This window comes from Glycine soja, chromosome 17 (genome assembly GCF_004193775.1).
Source record: "Glycine soja cultivar W05 chromosome 17, ASM419377v2, whole genome shotgun sequence".
Lineage (NCBI taxonomy): Eukaryota > Viridiplantae > Streptophyta > Magnoliopsida > Fabales > Fabaceae > Glycine > Glycine soja.
Window position 1 is genome coordinate 20433714 of NC_041018.1, and position 19349 is coordinate 20453062.

The window sequence follows — 19349 nt, forward strand, 5'->3', positions numbered from 1 at the left end:
AATGAAAGTTATGTGAATGATCTGGATCTGCCATTGCTTGATTTGTCAATAATCATTGCCGCCACAAACAAATTCTCAGAGGGAAACAAGATTGGAGAAGGTGGCTTTGGATCTGTATATTGGGTAATTCAATATTTGGATTCTAATAATAATACTCAAATACTCCACAAGTAAAATATCTATATAATTATAGTATAAAGAGAATCTACTCATGAATGTGATTATGCAGGGAAAATTAGCCAATGGGCTAGAAATTGCTGTGAAAAGACTCTCAAAGAACTCGGATCAAGGAATTAGTGAGTTTGTAAACGAAGTAAAACTGATTGCAAGAGTTCAACACAGAAATCTTGTAAAGCTTCTTCGCTGTTGCATTCAAAAAAAAGAGAAAATGCTAGTTTAAGAATACATGGTTAACGGAAGCCTTGACTACTTCATATTTGGGAGTGAATAACAAAAAGGATTAATTGAAAAACGTAATAAAGGATTAATTTAACTCTATTGTCTCTTTGTTTGCATTCGCTGAACCTTTGATGTATTATCTGATAAGTTATCAAAGATTTTCTTGTTTACTAACTCACTCTCCCTTTATATCTCAATTTTTTATCTATGCCCCGTCATACTTTAGTGCCACGTTGAATAGTCTACGTGACACTAAAATTGTCAACAATGCACCTCACTAATATGCAAAGATATAAATTATTTTTTATATTTTAAAAAGATAGGGACTAATGTAGAAAATGATTACAAAGATCGGAACCAAAATGCCTATTCACTCAATGAATCAGTTTAGCATATCTTTACACTTCTAGAAATTAATGCTTTTGAGATTAAAAAAAAAAAAAAAGCTTTGTCTTCTTTATTGGTCTGAGTAGGAGCCACTCCTCCTGGAGATTGAACCGTTAAAACTTTTTTAAAACTAAAACTATAATTGTTTAAAACTGAAACCAAATAATAACTGAAATTGGAAACTCAAACCCAAATCTGGTTGCAGTTTTTAAATTTTTTAAATGAAAAACAAAAAACCACCTCAAATGGGGACATTAGGGAATACTTTTTTCACTACCTAAAACACTTCAAAGATGGAAAAAAAAAAAAAAAACAAATACATTTTGCAAAGATTTTATGAAAAAAAAAATTGTAGAAACAAATATGAAAAAAATACTAAATCACAGGAATTAAAAATGTATTAAACTTTTTTATTATTTAAAGTTTTAAGTTCAATAATCAAGACTAACTTTTTGGTTGAGTCAGGAGTGACATATATAATGAAAAGAAATGAAATAAGATACATAAAAATAGTAAAATGGAATGAGAAATTTGAAGTTTTAAATGAATGGGTAGAAAGAAAAAACGTGAGAAATTTGAATATTGATTGGAAAAGAAAATACAAATAAACCAACAGATTATATATATATAAAAATATTTGTACTAATTAAAAGGGAAGTATTTTCAGGTGGATCTCATGAAAATGACTTCCTATTTCTCCTCTCACAAGCAGTAGAAATTTGATATCTTGATCCAATTAGTCATTTCCTTCCTTTCTATTTGCTTCTACTCCATTTCCACACAAGGATTTTTCCACACAAGGTTAGAAGCTTCTTTCTTCATGAGCATTCATTTGCCTGCTGCTCCCATGCCTAAAAGTCTAACAAATTTAGCAGAGCTAACTTTCCTGTTTGTAATGATAAGTGGCTTTAAAAGATTATCACACATAGCTCATCAAGTTACGAGCCTTTCCCCACCATACCTTGTAACAGGAAAATCAGCCATGTTCAGTTGTCTGTTCATAAATTTTCTCTTGCACTGCCATTGATCGGAATCCTTACCTGTTTTTCAAATATAAGTTTCTTTACAAGATTTATCACACAATGCATCAAACTATTTAAGAACCTCCACCATACCTTGTAACAACAAAATCATCCATGTTTGACCTGTTCATAAATTTTCTCTGTTGCACCAGCATGATTGAGATCATCTGGTCTTCGGGAATAAAAATACATAGGTCCCTAAAACACTCAATGGCATTATATGTTCCAAAATATTCCAGCTTTTTACATAGAAACAAGCACATCGCTACTAGAATGAAGATTTGAATGAGACCCCAGAATTCTTGCTCAGTTATGCTATACCAGTAGATACTTCAGGCATGGTAGTGAGTTGACACCCAACAAATTGATGGATATATAAAAGGATGGATATCTGCTAATCACAACATTTAGAATTTCGTTGTTGAACTTGGGATTCATAAAGGTTTTGTGTTTGATGAGTTCCTTAACAGAGATTCCCCTTCAGCACTGATTAATAAGGGACGTTTCCGTTTACCACAATCCAATCCAATGTGAAAAGTGTATTTAGTTCTTTCATTGACTTCTTGGAAAGACAACCTGAACTGCATGAAGCAAGTATTAGGAGGAAATTGTATGAAGCCAATTCAAGTTAACATCAACTTGAGGAACATCTATCTTTAGATTGGGAAGCATAGGTTTGAAATCTTCCCATGATGCAGCCGTCTCTTCATCACATACCACCTCCTTTAAATTCTCAAGATTGGCGATTGAGGGTGGCAATTCACACCTCGCACAACTTGTCATGTAGAGATTTTGTAGGTTAAACAGATTACCAAAGTCCTCTGGTAAATTAGGAAGGCTTATGCAATTTGAGATGTCAAGAAGTCGTAGATTTGAAAGCCTTCCAATAGAATCTGGTAACCCTTCCAAATCAGTACAGGAATTCAGCCTTAGGAGTTCCAAATTCTCCAACTTCCCAAATTCTCGCGGCAGTGCAGAGAGTTTGTGGCAATTAGTAATACTGAGCTTCTTTAGGGAGATGATATCACAGAGCCCCTTAGGCAATCCCACCATATCTTTGCTATAGTCAATATTCAACTCTTCAAGATTTGGAAAAATGTATGAAATTAGCATGTCATTGTTTTCAAAAGCCTGTTTTATATTACACAGGTAGAGGGATAACTTTTTAAGATTCTTCATTGCAACAAAGGAAGGGACAGAAATCCGCTCTAGTCTGATTCTTTTAAGGTTGGATAAAGAGCCAAGTAGCTCAAAGTTGTTTATTTCAGAAGGATAGAAACTGTAATTTGTGACAATCAGAACTTTAAGTTTGTTCATTTCTTCCATGAAATCTGGAAAGGAATACTGTTTAGTTCGAAGATTAAAAATCAGAACCTCAACTTGAGCTAGTTGTATTTGGGGCCAATCTGAACAGCAATTTTCATCTGCAAATACACCCCATATGGCATTAGTTGTGGAAGAGATGACTCTTCCATTTTTTGAAAAAATATAACTCACCAGTTGATCACAACATTCATATTACCATTTTTTGAAAAAATATAACTCACCAGTTGATATAGACAATGTTTGGGCAGTGGCCTGTTGGGGCTTAAGCAATTTTGACTTCTCCCCAAGCCACCAATGAGGTTTATTTTGATTTATCTCAATAATCAATCTTTTTCTCTCTTCCGCTGGTTCTTGAGTGCTTTGATAAATTGCAAGCTCTCTCAGAAGGTCATGAAGGATGATGAAGTGGTTACTGTAGTAGTAATTGTCTGTGTCACTAGCATTTTTCCTGGTAAAGAAGCAGAATTTAATTCCTTAAGACAGAAACCCTCACAAGATTAAAAAAATGCTCTCTATTAAGAACAATAATTATGAATTTCAACTTCTGTCCTATAAATTAAATCAGTTCCAAAAACGTGAGGTGCTTAATTTCAATCCGAGATAAACGTATGCTTCTCACATAAGCTATACAAGCAATATAATTATTTGTTCTATAGTGCACAAATTCATGTTATTTATTGTATATAAGTACATAATCTAGAGGAAAAAACAAGCAGTAAGTGTACCTTGCTACCAAGACATTAGCCAGATTCATGGAGTCTAATTTTTTGATGATGGCCATTGCCTCTGTACCATTGTCATCTAGACTACACGACTCTGCCCACATATCAATGAGAGTGGTAACAGAAATTCTTTGGTCTTCAGGAAATAACCCTAGGTCCATGAAGCACTCCTTGATGGCAGGATCATCTTCCAAAACATTCAAGATCTTTTGGAGGCATGTAAGCAGTTCAGTATTAGAATCAAGTATAGAATGCTGTGACAATTCCTCCACCATCCTTAGCCACAACTCAGAAGGCTGATGACTGAGTGATCTCCCAATTACTTTGATGGCAAGTGGTAAACCCTTGCAGATTCTAACAACCTGTACTTGTAACAAAAAATAGTCAGTAACCAAATTGATATGACTTAGGCACCCAAGATGCAACCTGCATATAATGTATCATGTTATTTTGAGAGAACAAAACATGATTTTTTATATTTTATTTTTCTTAGAAGTTCAATGATACGCTGTTCAAAATGAAACAAAAAGATTCCAAGTGCTAATATCCAATCTTGTGATGTCTACTTCAATAGAATGACTTCAGAAAAAAAAAACAAATACAGATAACTCGCATATGATTCGCACCTTTTGTACAAGTTCTTCATCAGGAATGCTTGAATTGCTTTCTTCTAAGAGGGCACAATGACGGAAAAGGGTTACTGCATCTTCATGAACAAGGGGTTTTAATATACACTGGGTGCCAAAACTAGGAAATGCAACCCTAGAAGTCACCAATATTTTATAATCTGGTATCTGGACTTTAAATTTCTGGACAAGGGCTTCTGAGCCAGGCCAAACATCATCCACAACCAACAACATTGAACTTCTACCAATTTGCCTCAGCAAAAGTCCCAATTGATTAGCTGCATCTTCATCACTTTGAAAATCAGGTACTTGACATCCACAGTGTTCAAATAATCTCTCCACAATAATCTTCAGCTGGGGCGTTTTTGAGAAAGTAACAAATAAAATATTTTCCCCAAATTTACCTAGGTGTGAAACCAAAGAGATCTGTAAGCACAGAGTATTCGATGTCTTGGACTATTTAGAATGCATTATCTATATGATTTTCAGTCGATTGTGAGCATATATTGCAACAGAATAATTTATTATTACAGATAACATTCTGGTAAATAACACTGTACGTAAAAACAATACAGATAAAAAGAAAATACTTCGTTTTTTTTTATGGCAAATAAGAAAATGCTTCTTTAATATGTTAAAGCATCATTTGCGGAGAATAGATTCCTAGGCTATGCCCTTATGATGAAATTTGGACTAAAATGAACCCTTTTGTTCACATATTAACTTCTTAAAGGATAACTAGCCAATGTTTGGAACAATATAGGGGGAATACTAGCTCTTTTCCTTTTTCAAAAACTGCATCATAAAGTTGACAGAAGAAGACAAGAAGTGATAAGTGATAACTACTAAAAAATGAGCCAAACTAAACATGCACAAAGCCTTTAAGCTTGGACTTTTAAGCTGCTCTCTCTACCTTTAGAAATGTGGATCTAAAATATTTCACAAGTCATCACTTACTAGATCTTATTACCAATAAATTTTCAAGACATACTTGCATGCCATGTTTGCAACTTTGAATAATTTTTTGGCATCTGTTTCTGTTACTAGTTTTCTTTCAATATTAACACATGGTTGACATCAACTAGTAGTTGATGACAAAATATTGCACAGGAAAGAGATAACATGTGAAGAAGTTATAAAAGATTGATGAGCCATGATGACGTCATCTAAAAGAAGAACAAGTCAAAACATTCATCATCCACCAAAGAAACAAAAAGGAGGTAAAACTTACCCTTAACTTGTTCATCCCAGCATAGCTTAGTAGCCAAAGTGGTTTTCCCCATTCCACCCAAACCAGTGAGCAGAACAACTGACACTCCATCTCTAAGAACCTCAATCTTCAACTTACTCAACGGTTCATCCAACCCAACAGTGAATTTTGGGTTTTCTGGAACACCAAAAGGAAACTTCAAAGGTGTTCCAAAACCACCAAGATTCTTCTCAAAACTCCTTTTGCTCAGAAGCTCAAGAATTTCTCTCATTTTGTAAAGTTTCTCTTCAATATCTTTTGCCACAAGACCTTGCTTCTCAGCACCACCAGCAAATGAATCATCCCTCTTCTGCCCAAATCTGCACAGAAACAAAGATAGACACCACTTGGAGAACCATTTACAAACAAATTCTTCATCTGCATTTTCTTTTTCTCCAAAAAGGGTGTTGATTTCTTCTCTGGGTGGATTCAAGTGCTCGTTGTATTGCTTGATCTCTTGCACCACAGCAGCGTTATCCTTAAGGGTTGACCTCAGAATTTGCTTGTTGCTTTCACTGCTTTGACCTTTTTCAACAATTTCAGAAGACACCATCCTCAATCTCTCTTGAAGAGCAACACGCTGTTTAGTCTCTTCCATGAATAACCAATTTAAGCGCTTTTTTTTTCTTTCTCTCGTTCCTATTTTACAACCAAACAAGGAACAAGTTATAACTTATGAAAGGAAAATAAAGTCAACGTTGCAGCTTACGAGTATCCCAAATTACAAGTTTTATATAACAAGAAAAGAGACAGTTTGTGTACCTTTGAAATTGATATAAAACCAAGGATGCTTCCTATGAATTTCGTGTTTCTCTTTTTTGTTCGGAGGAGAGTTGATTCAAGTTTTTGTGAGGATCTCAAGTTGGACGATTCGAAACATGGAATCTCAAACAACGGACGCTTTTATAGCATCGACCATGAAGATTCCTTGCCACTGCTCGCTCTCTTCCAGGGTTTTTCTCCGACGCGTAAAAGTGAAATCTGAGGAAACTTCACTCTTATAAATGAAAGGTAAAGACACGGAAGGGGGAGAAAAGAAAGATATATGAGAAACCAGCCAAGTGACATAAATATTATTTATTAGGTGCTATTTATATATAACATAAAGAGAATTTGTGTTGAAAATATTTTGAAATTGATTTAAATTATACAAAAGAATCATAGAAAATAAATTAAAAAATATTTTGATTTTGCAAGAAAATTTTTATTTTAGATGTATTTTATTGTGAAGAGGGTCTAAATTTGTATAATTAATGGACATATGAAAGTAATATTTTCATTATAAAAGATAATTTACACTTATAAAAAAAATAAGTTTTTTTGTAAAATAATCTTGTAGTGTTTGTTTAAAAAAATGTTTTAAATTTGTTGTTATGTTAAATAATTTTGTAATTTTAGATGTATATTATTGTGAAAAGGGACTAAATTCGCATAATTAGTGGGCATATGAAAGTAATATTTTTATTATAAAAGATAATTTACACTTATAAAAAAAAAGTTCTTTTATAAAATAATCTTTTAGTCTTTGTTTTAAAAAATGTTTCAGTCTATAAAAGTAATTTGTTGTTATGTTAAATAATTTTGTAATCTCTATAAATGTGAGATAATATTTAAAAATAACCTTTTCTTATCGTAAATAATTTTTAATCTAATTCAGCAAAAAAAAATTATAATAATGTATAAAAAATAATGTTTTAGAACAATTTTAGTGGTTGCACTATTCAGCTATCTCTTTTTTCGTATAAAGGCCAAAACGAACCACATACAAACGTGTGAAAAAAAAACATAATAGAAACAGTAGTAGGCATCAAAACAGAATCAGACAAAGCTGACACATGTTTTCAGTACTTCAGTCCAAAGGAAACTGAAAAAGGTAAACAGACAATGAATACATAACCGTAAAAAAAAAAGCAAATGCAACAGAAACTAAAAGTTCACAAAGCAAGCCCAAAGGAGAGAAATAGTCAACGGAGTGAGAGGTACGGGATGGGAATGGCAAAACAATGACAATATGGGAAAAGAAGAAATGGAAAAAAAAAAAAGAAGCAAATGCAACACAAACCAATATATTATGGAATAATATAATTTAAACTTAAACGATCATTTGATTTCATTTAATCTGTAAAAATAACCTTTTCTTATCCTAAATAATTTTTAATCTAATTGAGCAAAAAAAAAATTATAATGTAAAAAAACATAATCTTTTAGAAGCCAATATTGAGCTATCTCTTTTTTCGTATAAATACCAACAAAAGGCATGGCCTTCAACGTAGTTTGGAAGCCAAAGTTCAGTAAATCAATATAAATACCAAAACACAAACATAGGGCTAAGCAAAATTAAGAGAACGTAAATATGGTTAATATTAAAATAGCAATGGTGCAATTATAGTCAAGAAATTGTCTGGTAATAGGAGGAAACGAAAACCACAAAATATTCAACCTTTTTAAAAATAAAGATGAATATAAAAGTACTCAATCGTCGAAGTCAAAGTCGGTGTCATTGTTGTCCCATTCAATAGTTTTCCTGATGAGCAGTTCCCATGCATGCTCGTGAAAACGGTAGTAGAAAGCTACCTCATCTCTGGGCGTCAAATTTTTGTCATGGATCAAGTTGAACCATGGTTCTGTAATAGCTGACATGTCATTGTGGATGTTGAGTTGCCATTGGGTAGATTTTGGAAGTCCGCGGTGGATGGTAATACTTTTTTTTTAGCCATAGACAAATTTCGAAGCCGCTGCAGGAAGTATCTGTATGATCAAGACAAGGAATGGTTAAACAAATTGATGAGGAAACAATGACAAATTATCATAGATTTTAAAAAGTGTAGTATAATGCACCAAAGGAAGGTTGTTCTGTAGCATATCATGTGTGATATCAGCTGTGAAAATGTATCTTCTTCTATATATAATGGGCTTTAGGCTGGAGTGGTGGTGTATAGGTCCATCAATATGAACCGTGAAAGTGGTATTTTTGTCAGCAACAACGAAACGTAGAATGATGCTTTCGTTTAGGTTGTGTGCCTTTCTAAAATCATTTAAGCCATAAGCAAAAAAACATTTAGTACCATGTGTTCTTACCCGAATGAAATGCATATCGCCATCGCAGTGGAATAAAACATATTTTGGGTAATTCCGGAGCCATTGTCTGTGATAAGAGTAAGGAACTTGCAGAAGGTTCTGCAGGCAAAGAAAGTAAAGCGAGGTAGTTAAAAAAATGGAAATGCAGTTAAGTAGAAAATGGTTGTTTATGTGAAATGTTACCTTTTGAACTCTAAAGGGTGTCGTGAATCTTATGTTGTCCATTGCATCGCGTGGGAACTATACGAATAATGTGAAAATATTAAGTAACCAAAGGAACAGAGCAAACAGATATAAGAAAGATGAAAATGAGAAGCAGAGGAAATAAATTACAATAGTGGAGCGGGATGCGGAAGTGGCCATAAGGATGCAAAGAAGATGAATAGGAAGTGTAATTTGTTTTGGCAGGATGCGAAGAAGATGAATAGGAAGTGCAGTATAGATAGATATATGTGTATAGAAGTGTTGTAAGTGGCGGTGGTGTTATATCGATATAATGACCGATTTAATTAGCAAATTAAATGGTGACTCTCTGTTGTTGAAGGATGCAAAAAAGACTTGTGAAGAGTCACAACCGTATATAGCGCTGACGTCTCCCGATATTATTATTTTAGAGTACAAATGTATGATAATGATTACATTTGATGTAGTATAGGGAGATACAACTGCAATAATTGTCTTAGTGCATTTATTACAAAGGTGCCTCAGTGGTGTAAGTTTTATGTGGGATGACAAAGTCGTATTTTTTGGTAGACAAAGTGGAAGTTCAGAAGGCAATCCAATAGCAGAGTAAGCAGGGATACAAAGCTTGTAAGAAGTGTGTACGTATTGGGAAAAGTAAGGGTTCAGCAGCAATTGTGCAGTGTATTTATTAGGAATACGAAATCATTGGAGTAATTTTAATTTGGCAGTGGATAAGTTGTATTTATTTGTAGACTAAGTGGAAGTTGAAAAGGCAATCGTATAGGAGTGTAAGCACGAATACAAAATGTGCAGGGTTGGTCCAGGGACTTGGAAAATATTTTCATTAAATCACATTGAATAAAAAAAGGATTGAAGTTGTAATTATTTGTAGACTAAGTGGAAGTTGAGAAAGCAATCGTATAGGAGTGTAAGCACGAATACAAAATGTGCGGGGGTGGTCCAGGGAGTTCGAAAACATTTTCGTTAAATCACATTAAATAAAAAAGGATTTCAATTTAATTAACCATAATATGGATTTGTATGTGTATTTCGTAAATAATTCTATGATTTGTAGTTATATAAATAAATTACAAAGAAATAAACAATTTGATATTGACCATGTAATATAAATTAAATAAATTTGTTAAAGTTGCTTTGAATTCCCCGAAGTCAGCATAGCAATTTTGGAATGCAACAGGATACATGGTACATGTGTTATATGTCAGAGTGAATAAAACAAACAAACAGAAAGGTGTAATTAATGCAACAACATAATTGTATTGTACGATGGAAGGATGTCTGTTTATAAATTGGCAAAGACTTCGTTGTTAACAACATTAGTGGTAATATTTTTTGGATTACGGTCATTGTCATGTATGAGAATATGAAGTCCATCTTTGCTTTTAACCCTTGAAAGTGCAACATATAGTTGGCCATGACTAAAAACTGGGTGTGGTAAATACAGTCCTATGTGGTGTAATGATTGTCCCTGAGACTTGTTTATAGTCATAACATAAGAAACTATGAATGGAAACTGCCTCCTGATAAGTTTGAATGGCCATGGAGATTCAGAAGGAGACATATTTATTCTGGGTATGTATGTCCTATTTCCTATATTAGGCCCAGTAACTACTTCAGCCTCAATCACATTAGATCCAAGTTTGGTGATAATGAGCCTAGTTCCATTGCACAGGCCATCAGTCTGGTCAAGATTTCGTATTAGCATGATTGGAGTTCCGACCTTAAGTTTTAATTTATGATTAGGTATACCTGATGTTTGCAATGAATACAGAAATTCAGGTGACAATAATGTGAAAGCAGGATTGAGCATTTCATCTTATTTATCAATACTATCTGCGCTGCAATACTCCTTTTCATTATTGGGTATAAGTGATAGGACATAATCATTTATTTTGTCAACAATTTCTTTTTTAGAGGCAAGAACAGCTCTTTTTTGCAAGTAATCTGTGTCACTATAGTTATCTATCAAGTTGGGATAGGTGGCTTCAACAATAGCATGGATAGGATCATCATAATCCTTGATAAGAAACTCATCTGGAATAGTGATTTATGAAAATCCGTCATTATGTTGTCCAATTTTTCCATCTCCTATGTCAAGTAGCCAATCTGAAAATTGTTTGAGCTCTTCATTGTTGGGCTGTTGGGGAGCATTTGATAGCAATCTCATATTTTTTGTAAGTTTAAGAATTTGGCAATGGTCCCAAATGTATGATGCATTTATAGTTGCATGGATGATGTCTGAGCGATTACCTTTACCTTTTGGAACAATTGGCAAGATCTGTCAGAAATCTCCACCAAAAACGATAATTTTCCCTCCAAAAGGCAGATTGTTGTGCATGATGTCTTTAAGGCTTTTATCTAGTGCCTTAAATGCAAATTTGTGACACATTGGAGCTTCATCCCAGACTATTAGTTTTGTAACCTTTAATAATTCAGCTAAGTCACTGCCTTGATGAATATTGCAAGTTGAATTTTGTGTTGCAGCGACTGGTATAGCAAATTTGGAATGTGCGGTCCGACCACCAGGCAAGAGTAATGAAGCAATTCCACTCGAAGCAATTGTACAAACAATTCCACCATTGGAGCGTGTAGCAGATGATAAAGTTGTCCAAACAAATGTTTTGCCAGTTCCACCATATCCATAGAGAAAGTAAACTGCAGCTGATTGAGTGTTAACTACACGCATAATGGTATCGACAATAGTTTTTTGCTCATCTGTAATTATATATTCACATAGTAACAAATAGTAATATACACTATTGTGATTGAGTAGTTGTTGAATCAAATATGTCATAATTTATGAATACCTGTGAGCAATTGGTATGCTGTGTTGTATTGTTCTGCTAGCATTTCTTTGTCATATGCCATTTCATTATGGATCAGATTATTATGTTGTTGGTTGCGTGCATATCCTATTGGGTATGGCATGGATGGAAAATCTCGCAAGCTCCTTCTGTTGGCTTGTAGCATATTCTCAATCTTAGTCAAGCATAAATGAATTGTTTCCTTTTCAGTAAGGCGAATACCTGTGATTAGTAAAATAAGAAACATAATGATTATGAGTAAACAATAATTATTTAGAATATATAAAATGACCTTGTTTTCTATGATTGAATGTGATATCATCTGCCATCCATTGCCATGTCTGTTGCCAAACATATTCTGGTCTGTCCATGGTGTTCATAAATAAAAGCTTGACAAATAATTTTCTTAGGTAATGTGCAGTACCCCAATTATTAGCTTCTTGTAAAGCACTAATAAATTCTTGATCACTACCTAGAAAGCCTTTTGCAAAACATGTTTCCCTAAATGTAGGATATACCACACCATTGACTGTTCTAATGTCATTGTAAGACTGTGCACCTTTGGCAGTGGATAACATCATTCTAAGGTAAAACAGTTCACCAGCTGAAGGTGGGACCCATATGAGTCTGCCTATTGTATTCCCTTGTTTTCTTGGTTGCCAGCATCTTTTGCGGGTGACATAAACAAATCTTGAGATATATTGATGATATGTAAGATCCCGTCCATAAGAATATATTTTGTTAGAATGCATCCAGGCTGTGAACATGGATTCTTTGATTGTGTTTTTTGATAGGACTTCACCTATTTGTTGATCATCTGTCCAGTAAACATGTTGTTGATTTTCAAGGTGGAAATATAGCCGCTCTACTGCTGGGGATCGCGCATGCATTGGGAATGCAAAAATTTTCCAACATGCTTCTGGCGGAGATACATATCTAATGATTCAAGTAGCATACATATATTGTTGAAGATAGAATCAGATGTTGGTAAGTTTGAGTTAAATATATAAGATCAAATAAATGAATTTATGTTAAATGATTTTGTTAATTGAATCAGGAGAGAATAAAAGGATACCTGCAATCAAGATATTGTTTAATTTCATCTTGAACCTGAGTGTTGTTACCATTGTTGTTGTGATGATTTCCAAGAGCAGCTGTGATACGGTCAGAACCTTTGTTGATGTATTTGAACAGATATTTAATGGATGTACTTTGATTACACCATTCCACATTTAGGTGTGTTTTATACTTTAATAAGAGTTGTGGATTGTATGGCACAACAAATCTGTTATCTAGTTCAATTTCATTTTTCATTACTGTACATCCATCATTTCTTCTCCTATAAACTGGGAATCCATCTTGGTCAACAATTGTTGCTCCATGGAATTTTTTTGGAAAACATCTAATGCACTTTCCATTGACCATACATGGTGATTTTTTATTTGCAAACCCACATGGTCCATGCATCATATGGTTGGAGACAATTTCAAATAATTGTGGCTGGGTGAGTTTGTCAGGTATTTCTGCTGAAATGATTTGATTAATATCGTCTGGATTTGGTAACTTGTTTGAAGGGTGCAAAAAGATTAAAATGTGGGCATGTGGCAATCCACTTTTTTGCCACTCAATTGTATAAATATCTGTAGTAAACTTGCATCAGTGATATTATAAACATCAATTTAGAAAGTAGGGAAAAGGTCATAGAATTTTTTATCACTTACATCCAATAATGTTACCAAAGATATTGCCATGTTTTAAGTCATTCATCAATTGATTGAGTTTTATTTTGAAAACTCATGTGATAATATCAGGGCAATTATTGGGGGTCAGATTGGATTTTGTGACCTTGCGTTGTATTTTTGGCTATGTTGGATTACATGTCATTGTTAAGAATAAGTCTGGAAATCCAAGATGTCCACAAATTGTCATGCCATCAAAATACAGTTGCTCCATATATCTTTGACTACCAACAAAACTACTTGGCAGTATGATTCTCTTTCCTTTGTCCCTACCAAGTGTTTTAGGATGATCATTAGAGCCAGTTAAATTGATGTATTTGTCAACCCTGAGTTGTTGTTGATGCTGTCTGACATAGTTTAGTTTTTGAGATTCAATCATACAATATCCATCAACAATCCATTGCTGAAATAATCTTCTGGAATGAAGTATAGTCTGTGCTTCGTTGGTTCTTGACTGTAGCCGGTAACAAAATATTCGCGCAATGTGACATGTTTCCTCTTTGCAGTATGTATATTGGCATGATCTTTGTGAGGTATATTTAGTTTGTAACCATCTTCTCCTTTTGGGTATAAAAGTGGATATTGCAAAGGAAAATATGCAGGATGAAGTTCATGTATTCTCTTCTGAAGTCCGGATTGTTTTTCTATTATAATATCTCTTTTATCAGCTGAGTGTTCATCACCAACAATCAAAGCAGCAACTTCAGTGGTAGTTGGTAAGTTATACAACCTTCCGTCTTTTTCTCTTTGACTAATGAGTTTGATCTTTAGGTCTGGAACTGCAGTAGAATGCAATTTGTCCCTTGCCATTCAAAACTTTTGGGCATAATGATTGTGATGATCAAGCATGTCTTTGATTGCAATGATAATCTGTTCATCAAGCATATCGTGCATCCAGTAAATAAAAAATTAGCCAGAACAGTATAGACAGCTATTTGAATATGTAAATTTTTATATGTGTGACATAAGTATGAATACTAACGGGTTTTGTGAAAGTCTATTGATGATCTCATTGTCTGTATCATAAATATATAGTTGTGCAAACTTAGGTGGGTTATTAGGCATAGGGAGGAGGCTTCCAATAAGATGATGCGTTTGTCCATGTATACGGAAATTTGGAGGTCCTTTTCCAGTGTTATAGGATCTATCAAATTTGATACCGGGAGATGTGAAGGCAAACATTAGATTATATGTTCGTATGTACTGCAGGAAATTCTTAGCTTTAGGATCCTGGTTATTGAAAAGTAAGTGATTCAATGGATGAGGTGGTTCATGCAACAGAGGCAATTGTATTTTTCCATCAGAACAACATAATGAAAACCTTGGTTTGTTCGTTTGTCTTTATTTATCCTCTCATCATACTACATCATAGCTTTACAATGTGGGCATTCCCATACAGGATCTCCAATATCAATGTAAGTACCACCTATAAATAAGGTATGAATAATAATTAAATATATCAAACACATTTGAATACATTTTATAGTTGGAAGATCAAACCTGTATTTTGGTATGCAGATGAGGCAGATAGAAAGGTCTATTCATCATAATCATCAAGATCATCTATTGTTGGGTCATTTAATGAGTATTCTATATATATTGATATGGTATAACACACATCAGCCGAAAATATTCGATTTATTTATTTGATGATGGAAGAAACAGAATATAAATAAATATAAATAATGGATAAATACCTATATTAATGTTTTCCTGTGTCATATTTACATCATTATTGGTGGAATCTCAGTTGTCATTGTCGACAAATTGATCATCTTGTGTAGTGTTAGTTGGTGTCTGATGTTCATCTGCATAATAAACAGGCAATTTGGCATTCTATATATAAGTTGACTATAGAAGAAAATATGAAAAGGATGTAATAATAAATAAAATGTGTGCATGTAGATATTTGATAATAGCATAACAATAAAAATTACCTGTATGAATGCCTGACTGTGTTATATTGGAATAAGGATTACTGGCTTGGCATGTGGATGTAGAAGCAGTTGTTCTATTTTTTTTATTGTCATAAGATGACATCAAATTTTTCTGGATGGAAGAAACATTGACTGTATATCTTTTTGAGCAATGTGCAGAATCATTTATAGATAAAGTCCTGTGTGATGGTGGTGTACATTGGAAGCTTGTAGCGGGGTTATTATTATGGTTAATGGTTGGACTACATTATGAGATACACTACAAGTTGTCTATAACAATAATTTTTGTAAGTATAATATAATATTAATATGATATGAAGAATAGTAATGTATAAATGAATCACAAATTACAAATTACAAATCTGTATTAAGTATTACCATTAGTAGCTGAACGTTGTCTTTTTCGTTGTTGTAAAATAGTTTTCCTACGCTTCCTTTGTTCAACATATTTGTCTATGAGTAGTTTGATTTCTGCAACAACTGCCTTATAATTGGCAAACAACACCAAAATCAAACGTTGAAATTGTGTTAAATAAGTTGCTAAATACCTATATTGATGTTTTCCTGTGTCATATTTACATCATTATCGGTGGAACGTGAGCTGTCATTGGCAACAAATTGATTATCCTGTGTAGTGTTAGTTGTTGTCTGATGTTTATCTGCATAATAAACAGACAATTTGGCATCCTATATATAAGTTGACTGTAGCATTAAATTTCAAAAGGATGTAATAATAAATAAAATGTGTGTATGTAGATATATCTGATAATAGCATAACAATAAAAATTACCTATATCAATGTGAGACTGTGTCATATTGGAATAACCATTACTAGGTTGGCATGTGGATGTAGAAGCAGTTGTTCTATTTTTTTTATTGTCATAAGATGACATCAAATTTTTCTGGATGGAAGAAACATTGACTGTATGTCTTTTTGAGCAATCTTCAGAATCATTTATAGATAAAGTCCTGTGTGATGGTGGTGTACATTGGAAGCTTGTAGCGGGGTTATTATCATGGTTAATGGTTGGACTACATTGTGAGATACACTGCAAGTTGTCTATAAATGATTCTGAAGTACGAATAGTCTGCTGCTCTAAAATGTTAGGTTTGCAAATTCTCTGTTGTCTGAACATTTATCATCATCGTTTTTCTTATTGAAGTCGAAAACATGTAATTTTTGATGAGGGAGGAAACAAAATGTTGGAAAATAAATGGTGCATTGCCAGATGAATTGGATGTAACAAAAGTTTTTTAACAATTGTTTTGATAGCATTAATATTGATATTGATATTGATATTGATTGATTGACATCAATGGGGGATTGACAAAGGCCGTCGAATGAGGGAAATAAGTTTATAGAGTTGGTGAATCCAGCTAACGAATGAAGCTTAGTCAGTGTTGCTGATAAAGGTGTATTTATATTTGTTTCATTAAATGCATTGAGCGTGGCATCCCAAAAAATAGCCGCCTATAAAACATAGAACAATCATACCATATATTTTTATAGCTGTACACATTAAATGCATTTGCAGATAATGAGGTCAGTAACAAAATAATAATAATTGTAAGTATTAAAATCAGAGAACAATAGACGTATATTAATGCTATTATTGTCACTGTATTGTATATTGTATATATGAATAATAATAAATTTTGGAAGTCTGGGATACGTTAAGCATGGGTTATTTTTTTAAAATATTATTATAATATAATTAGTATTATTATTATTTATTATTTATTATTCATTATAATTATTAAAATAATATTAATAATAATATTAATACTAATACTAATACTAATTGAATTAAAATTTAAAACCATATATAAATATATAATAATACTGATTCTAGTGTAATATGCCAACATATATGAAAGCAAAAAACAAAGAATTGTTTGTAAAACGTATAACCATGCATTAACATTTTTGTTTCCCTGTTATATACTTGAAAAAGGAACGAAACACTGTTATAAGTGTTATGTCTTTCCTGTTATATATAATTATATATAAAAACATAAATAAATATGAATATAAGAATAAAAAAATTAAACCATTAAATGACATAAGCTAATATTTGGATATATCCCAACATTTGAATATTGAATATATAATAAAATGGTATATATGACAGGAGGATATTGCATGAAACCAAGTATTTTGTTCGTCATACAGTCAAACTTGACTTAGTAACATGCAAATAAAGCAAACCGAATCGATTTATATGTTATCGTATGACAATTTGAATAGTTAATTGATATGGTTGTATGTTATTGATTTAATAATTGTAATGGTATTCGCGATAGTAAAGAGTATAAGATAGATGAATACCAATCAAAAGTAAAACTTTAATTAAATATTATCATACATATTTGATATTCGATTGTTTATACATCATTTTCTATGAAATGATGGTGGACCGCACAAAATATATTGTCATATGTACTCAGTTAGCAGATTCAATACGATCAAATTGATGTTAAACAAAACATAGAAGCCGACACCACAGGATTGTGGAAGCCCTAATTACTCAACTTTGATATGTTTGTTAGTTGATAACTGATACTGTGTATGCTCATCAGAATCGAAATCAGAACTGGTTTGCTGGCAATTAATCCTTTTGGTTGGAGTTAAATAGATGGAGTTTCCGAGATCGTAATCAGAAGACTGTGACAACGATGGCTGGGAACACATTTAGCAATATATATATTAAGAACAATATCATAAGTAAATATTTGGCATCATGCAATATTGAAACAAAAGACCCACCGTGGGAACAAAAATTGGTGGTGAACTTTCTTGATCAACAGCTATTGCTTTTCCCTTACTTGATTGCTCCTGCATGAAAAATATTAGCACAGGAGAAACACCATTTATTGTTGTTGACCTTATATTGTGATAAACTTATTTAGTTATTACCTTCAACCCAAGGGTGGCTATCAATGATTGAATATGATGGAGTTCTTCACTCACATCCAACACAGATGATTGGCGCACTTGTGAACAGAACTTAAATCTGACAGCCCAAGTTTTGGACAGGATTTCATCAACACACGTTGGAAACACCTTAATATCATCCCCAGCCTAGACAGGTGAAGTAAATGGTATGAATGACAAATCACAGAATCATTATTTAATCTATGGTTGTATAGTGTAGAACATACCGCTATCAACTCATCTCGACATTCTCCAACAGTCTTACCAAACAGCTTGATACATGTTGCATCCCAGAGAAGGAAGTTTCCTTTGTCCCCATTATGCTCCATCCTAACATTTAATTTATACCTTGACATCCATAGAAGTTTCAGGGAAATTTGCTAAAATAGGAAAGCGTGTAAGTAAATAATTAGTACAAAAAATGATCATGGCTAATCGTGGAACTATATCGATCACACTGGTATGGCAAGAACGGCAAGCCGAGCCACTTTTTGATAGATCAAATGTGGTTGTACAGTTAGGACAACTGTCATAACTCCATGGAGCATCAATGATGATTTCGTCAACTGTTCCAACAGTTAAGCAGTAACAATCTTGTAACATGGTAAATAATAGATGAGGAAAAAAACATGTGGTAAAGCCAATATTAACGAAAGCATTGTTCAATTATTTACCTGTGTGAGATTGTTGATTTCACCTATACTGACCACATGAACATTCTGCAAAAAATTTTCCACCACATTACTCTGGCTAGATTGGGACTAAGAACCATCTTTATCATGGATTACCCCACCAGAATAAAATGGGACAGACAAACTGATTGGACGACAATATAAAAAATTAGAATCCGACCATTAAAGCGTATAAAAAATGCAAAGAAACTAAAAAACATGAACGTTGTAATGTCACTGTAAAAATGTA

General features: G+C 33.2%; 2 protein-coding genes across 3 annotated transcripts; both read right to left on the reverse strand.

Annotated features, from left to right (window-relative positions):
* Positions 1-1338: 1338 nt before the first annotated feature.
* Positions 1339-6750, reverse strand: LOC114392232 (probable disease resistance protein At5g66900). 2 transcript variants are annotated; one of them, XR_003662266.1, is made up of 7 exons: positions 6494-6750; positions 5714-6370; positions 4483-4886; positions 3860-4218; positions 3356-3582; positions 1902-3232; positions 1339-1826 (listed from the first exon to the last, which is right to left on the reverse strand). XR_003662266.1 is itself a non-coding variant. In XM_028353283.1 (6 exons), the coding sequence occupies exons 2-6, from the start codon at positions 6327-6329 to the stop codon at positions 2406-2408; spliced, it is 2433 nt and encodes an 810-aa protein (XP_028209084.1). In that variant the 5' UTR covers positions 6330-6370; positions 6494-6750; the 3' UTR covers positions 1339-2405. The 2 variants fall into 2 exon arrangements, 1 of the variants encoding a protein (XP_028209084.1); XM_028353283.1 differs by having other exon boundaries at positions 1339-3232.
* Positions 6751-11294: 4544 nt separating this feature from the next.
* LOC114391543 (ATP-dependent DNA helicase PIF2-like) lies at positions 11295-12395 on the reverse strand. The gene is made up of 3 exons (XM_028352537.1): positions 12242-12395; positions 11821-12039; positions 11295-11728 (listed from the first exon to the last, which is right to left on the reverse strand). The coding sequence occupies exons 1-3, from the start codon at positions 12393-12395 to the stop codon at positions 11295-11297; spliced, it is 807 nt and encodes a 268-aa protein (XP_028208338.1).
* Positions 12396-19349: the final 6954 nt, after the last annotated feature.

What these genes read in the sequence shown, in the direction of transcription:
- LOC114392232 (XM_028353283.1), bottom strand. Translation starts at nt 6,329, where the DNA reads ATGGAAGAGACTAAACAGCGTGTTGCTCTTCAAGAGAGATTGAGGATG. An exon ending in CTGGGATGAACAAGTTAAGG is followed by an intron (nt 4,887 to 5,713) that starts GTAAGTTTTACC and finishes TTTCACACCTAG; the next exon opens with GTAAATTTGGGGAAAATATT. An exon ending in ATGAAGAACTTGTACAAAAG is followed by an intron (nt 4,219 to 4,482) that starts GTGCGAATCATA and finishes TTACAAGTACAG; the next exon opens with GTTGTTAGAATCTGCAAGGG.
- LOC114391543 (XM_028352537.1), bottom strand. Translation starts at nt 12,395, where the DNA reads ATGTTATCCACTGCCAAAGGTGCACAGTCTTACAATGACATTAGAACA. An exon ending in ACAAGAAGCTAATAATTGGG is followed by an intron (nt 12,040 to 12,241) that starts GTACTGCACATT and finishes TACTAATCACAG; the next exon opens with GTATTCGCCTTACTGAAAAG. An exon ending in AGCATACCAATTGCTCACAG is followed by an intron (nt 11,729 to 11,820) that starts GTATTCATAAAT and finishes ATATAATTACAG; the next exon opens with ATGAGCAAAAAACTATTGTC.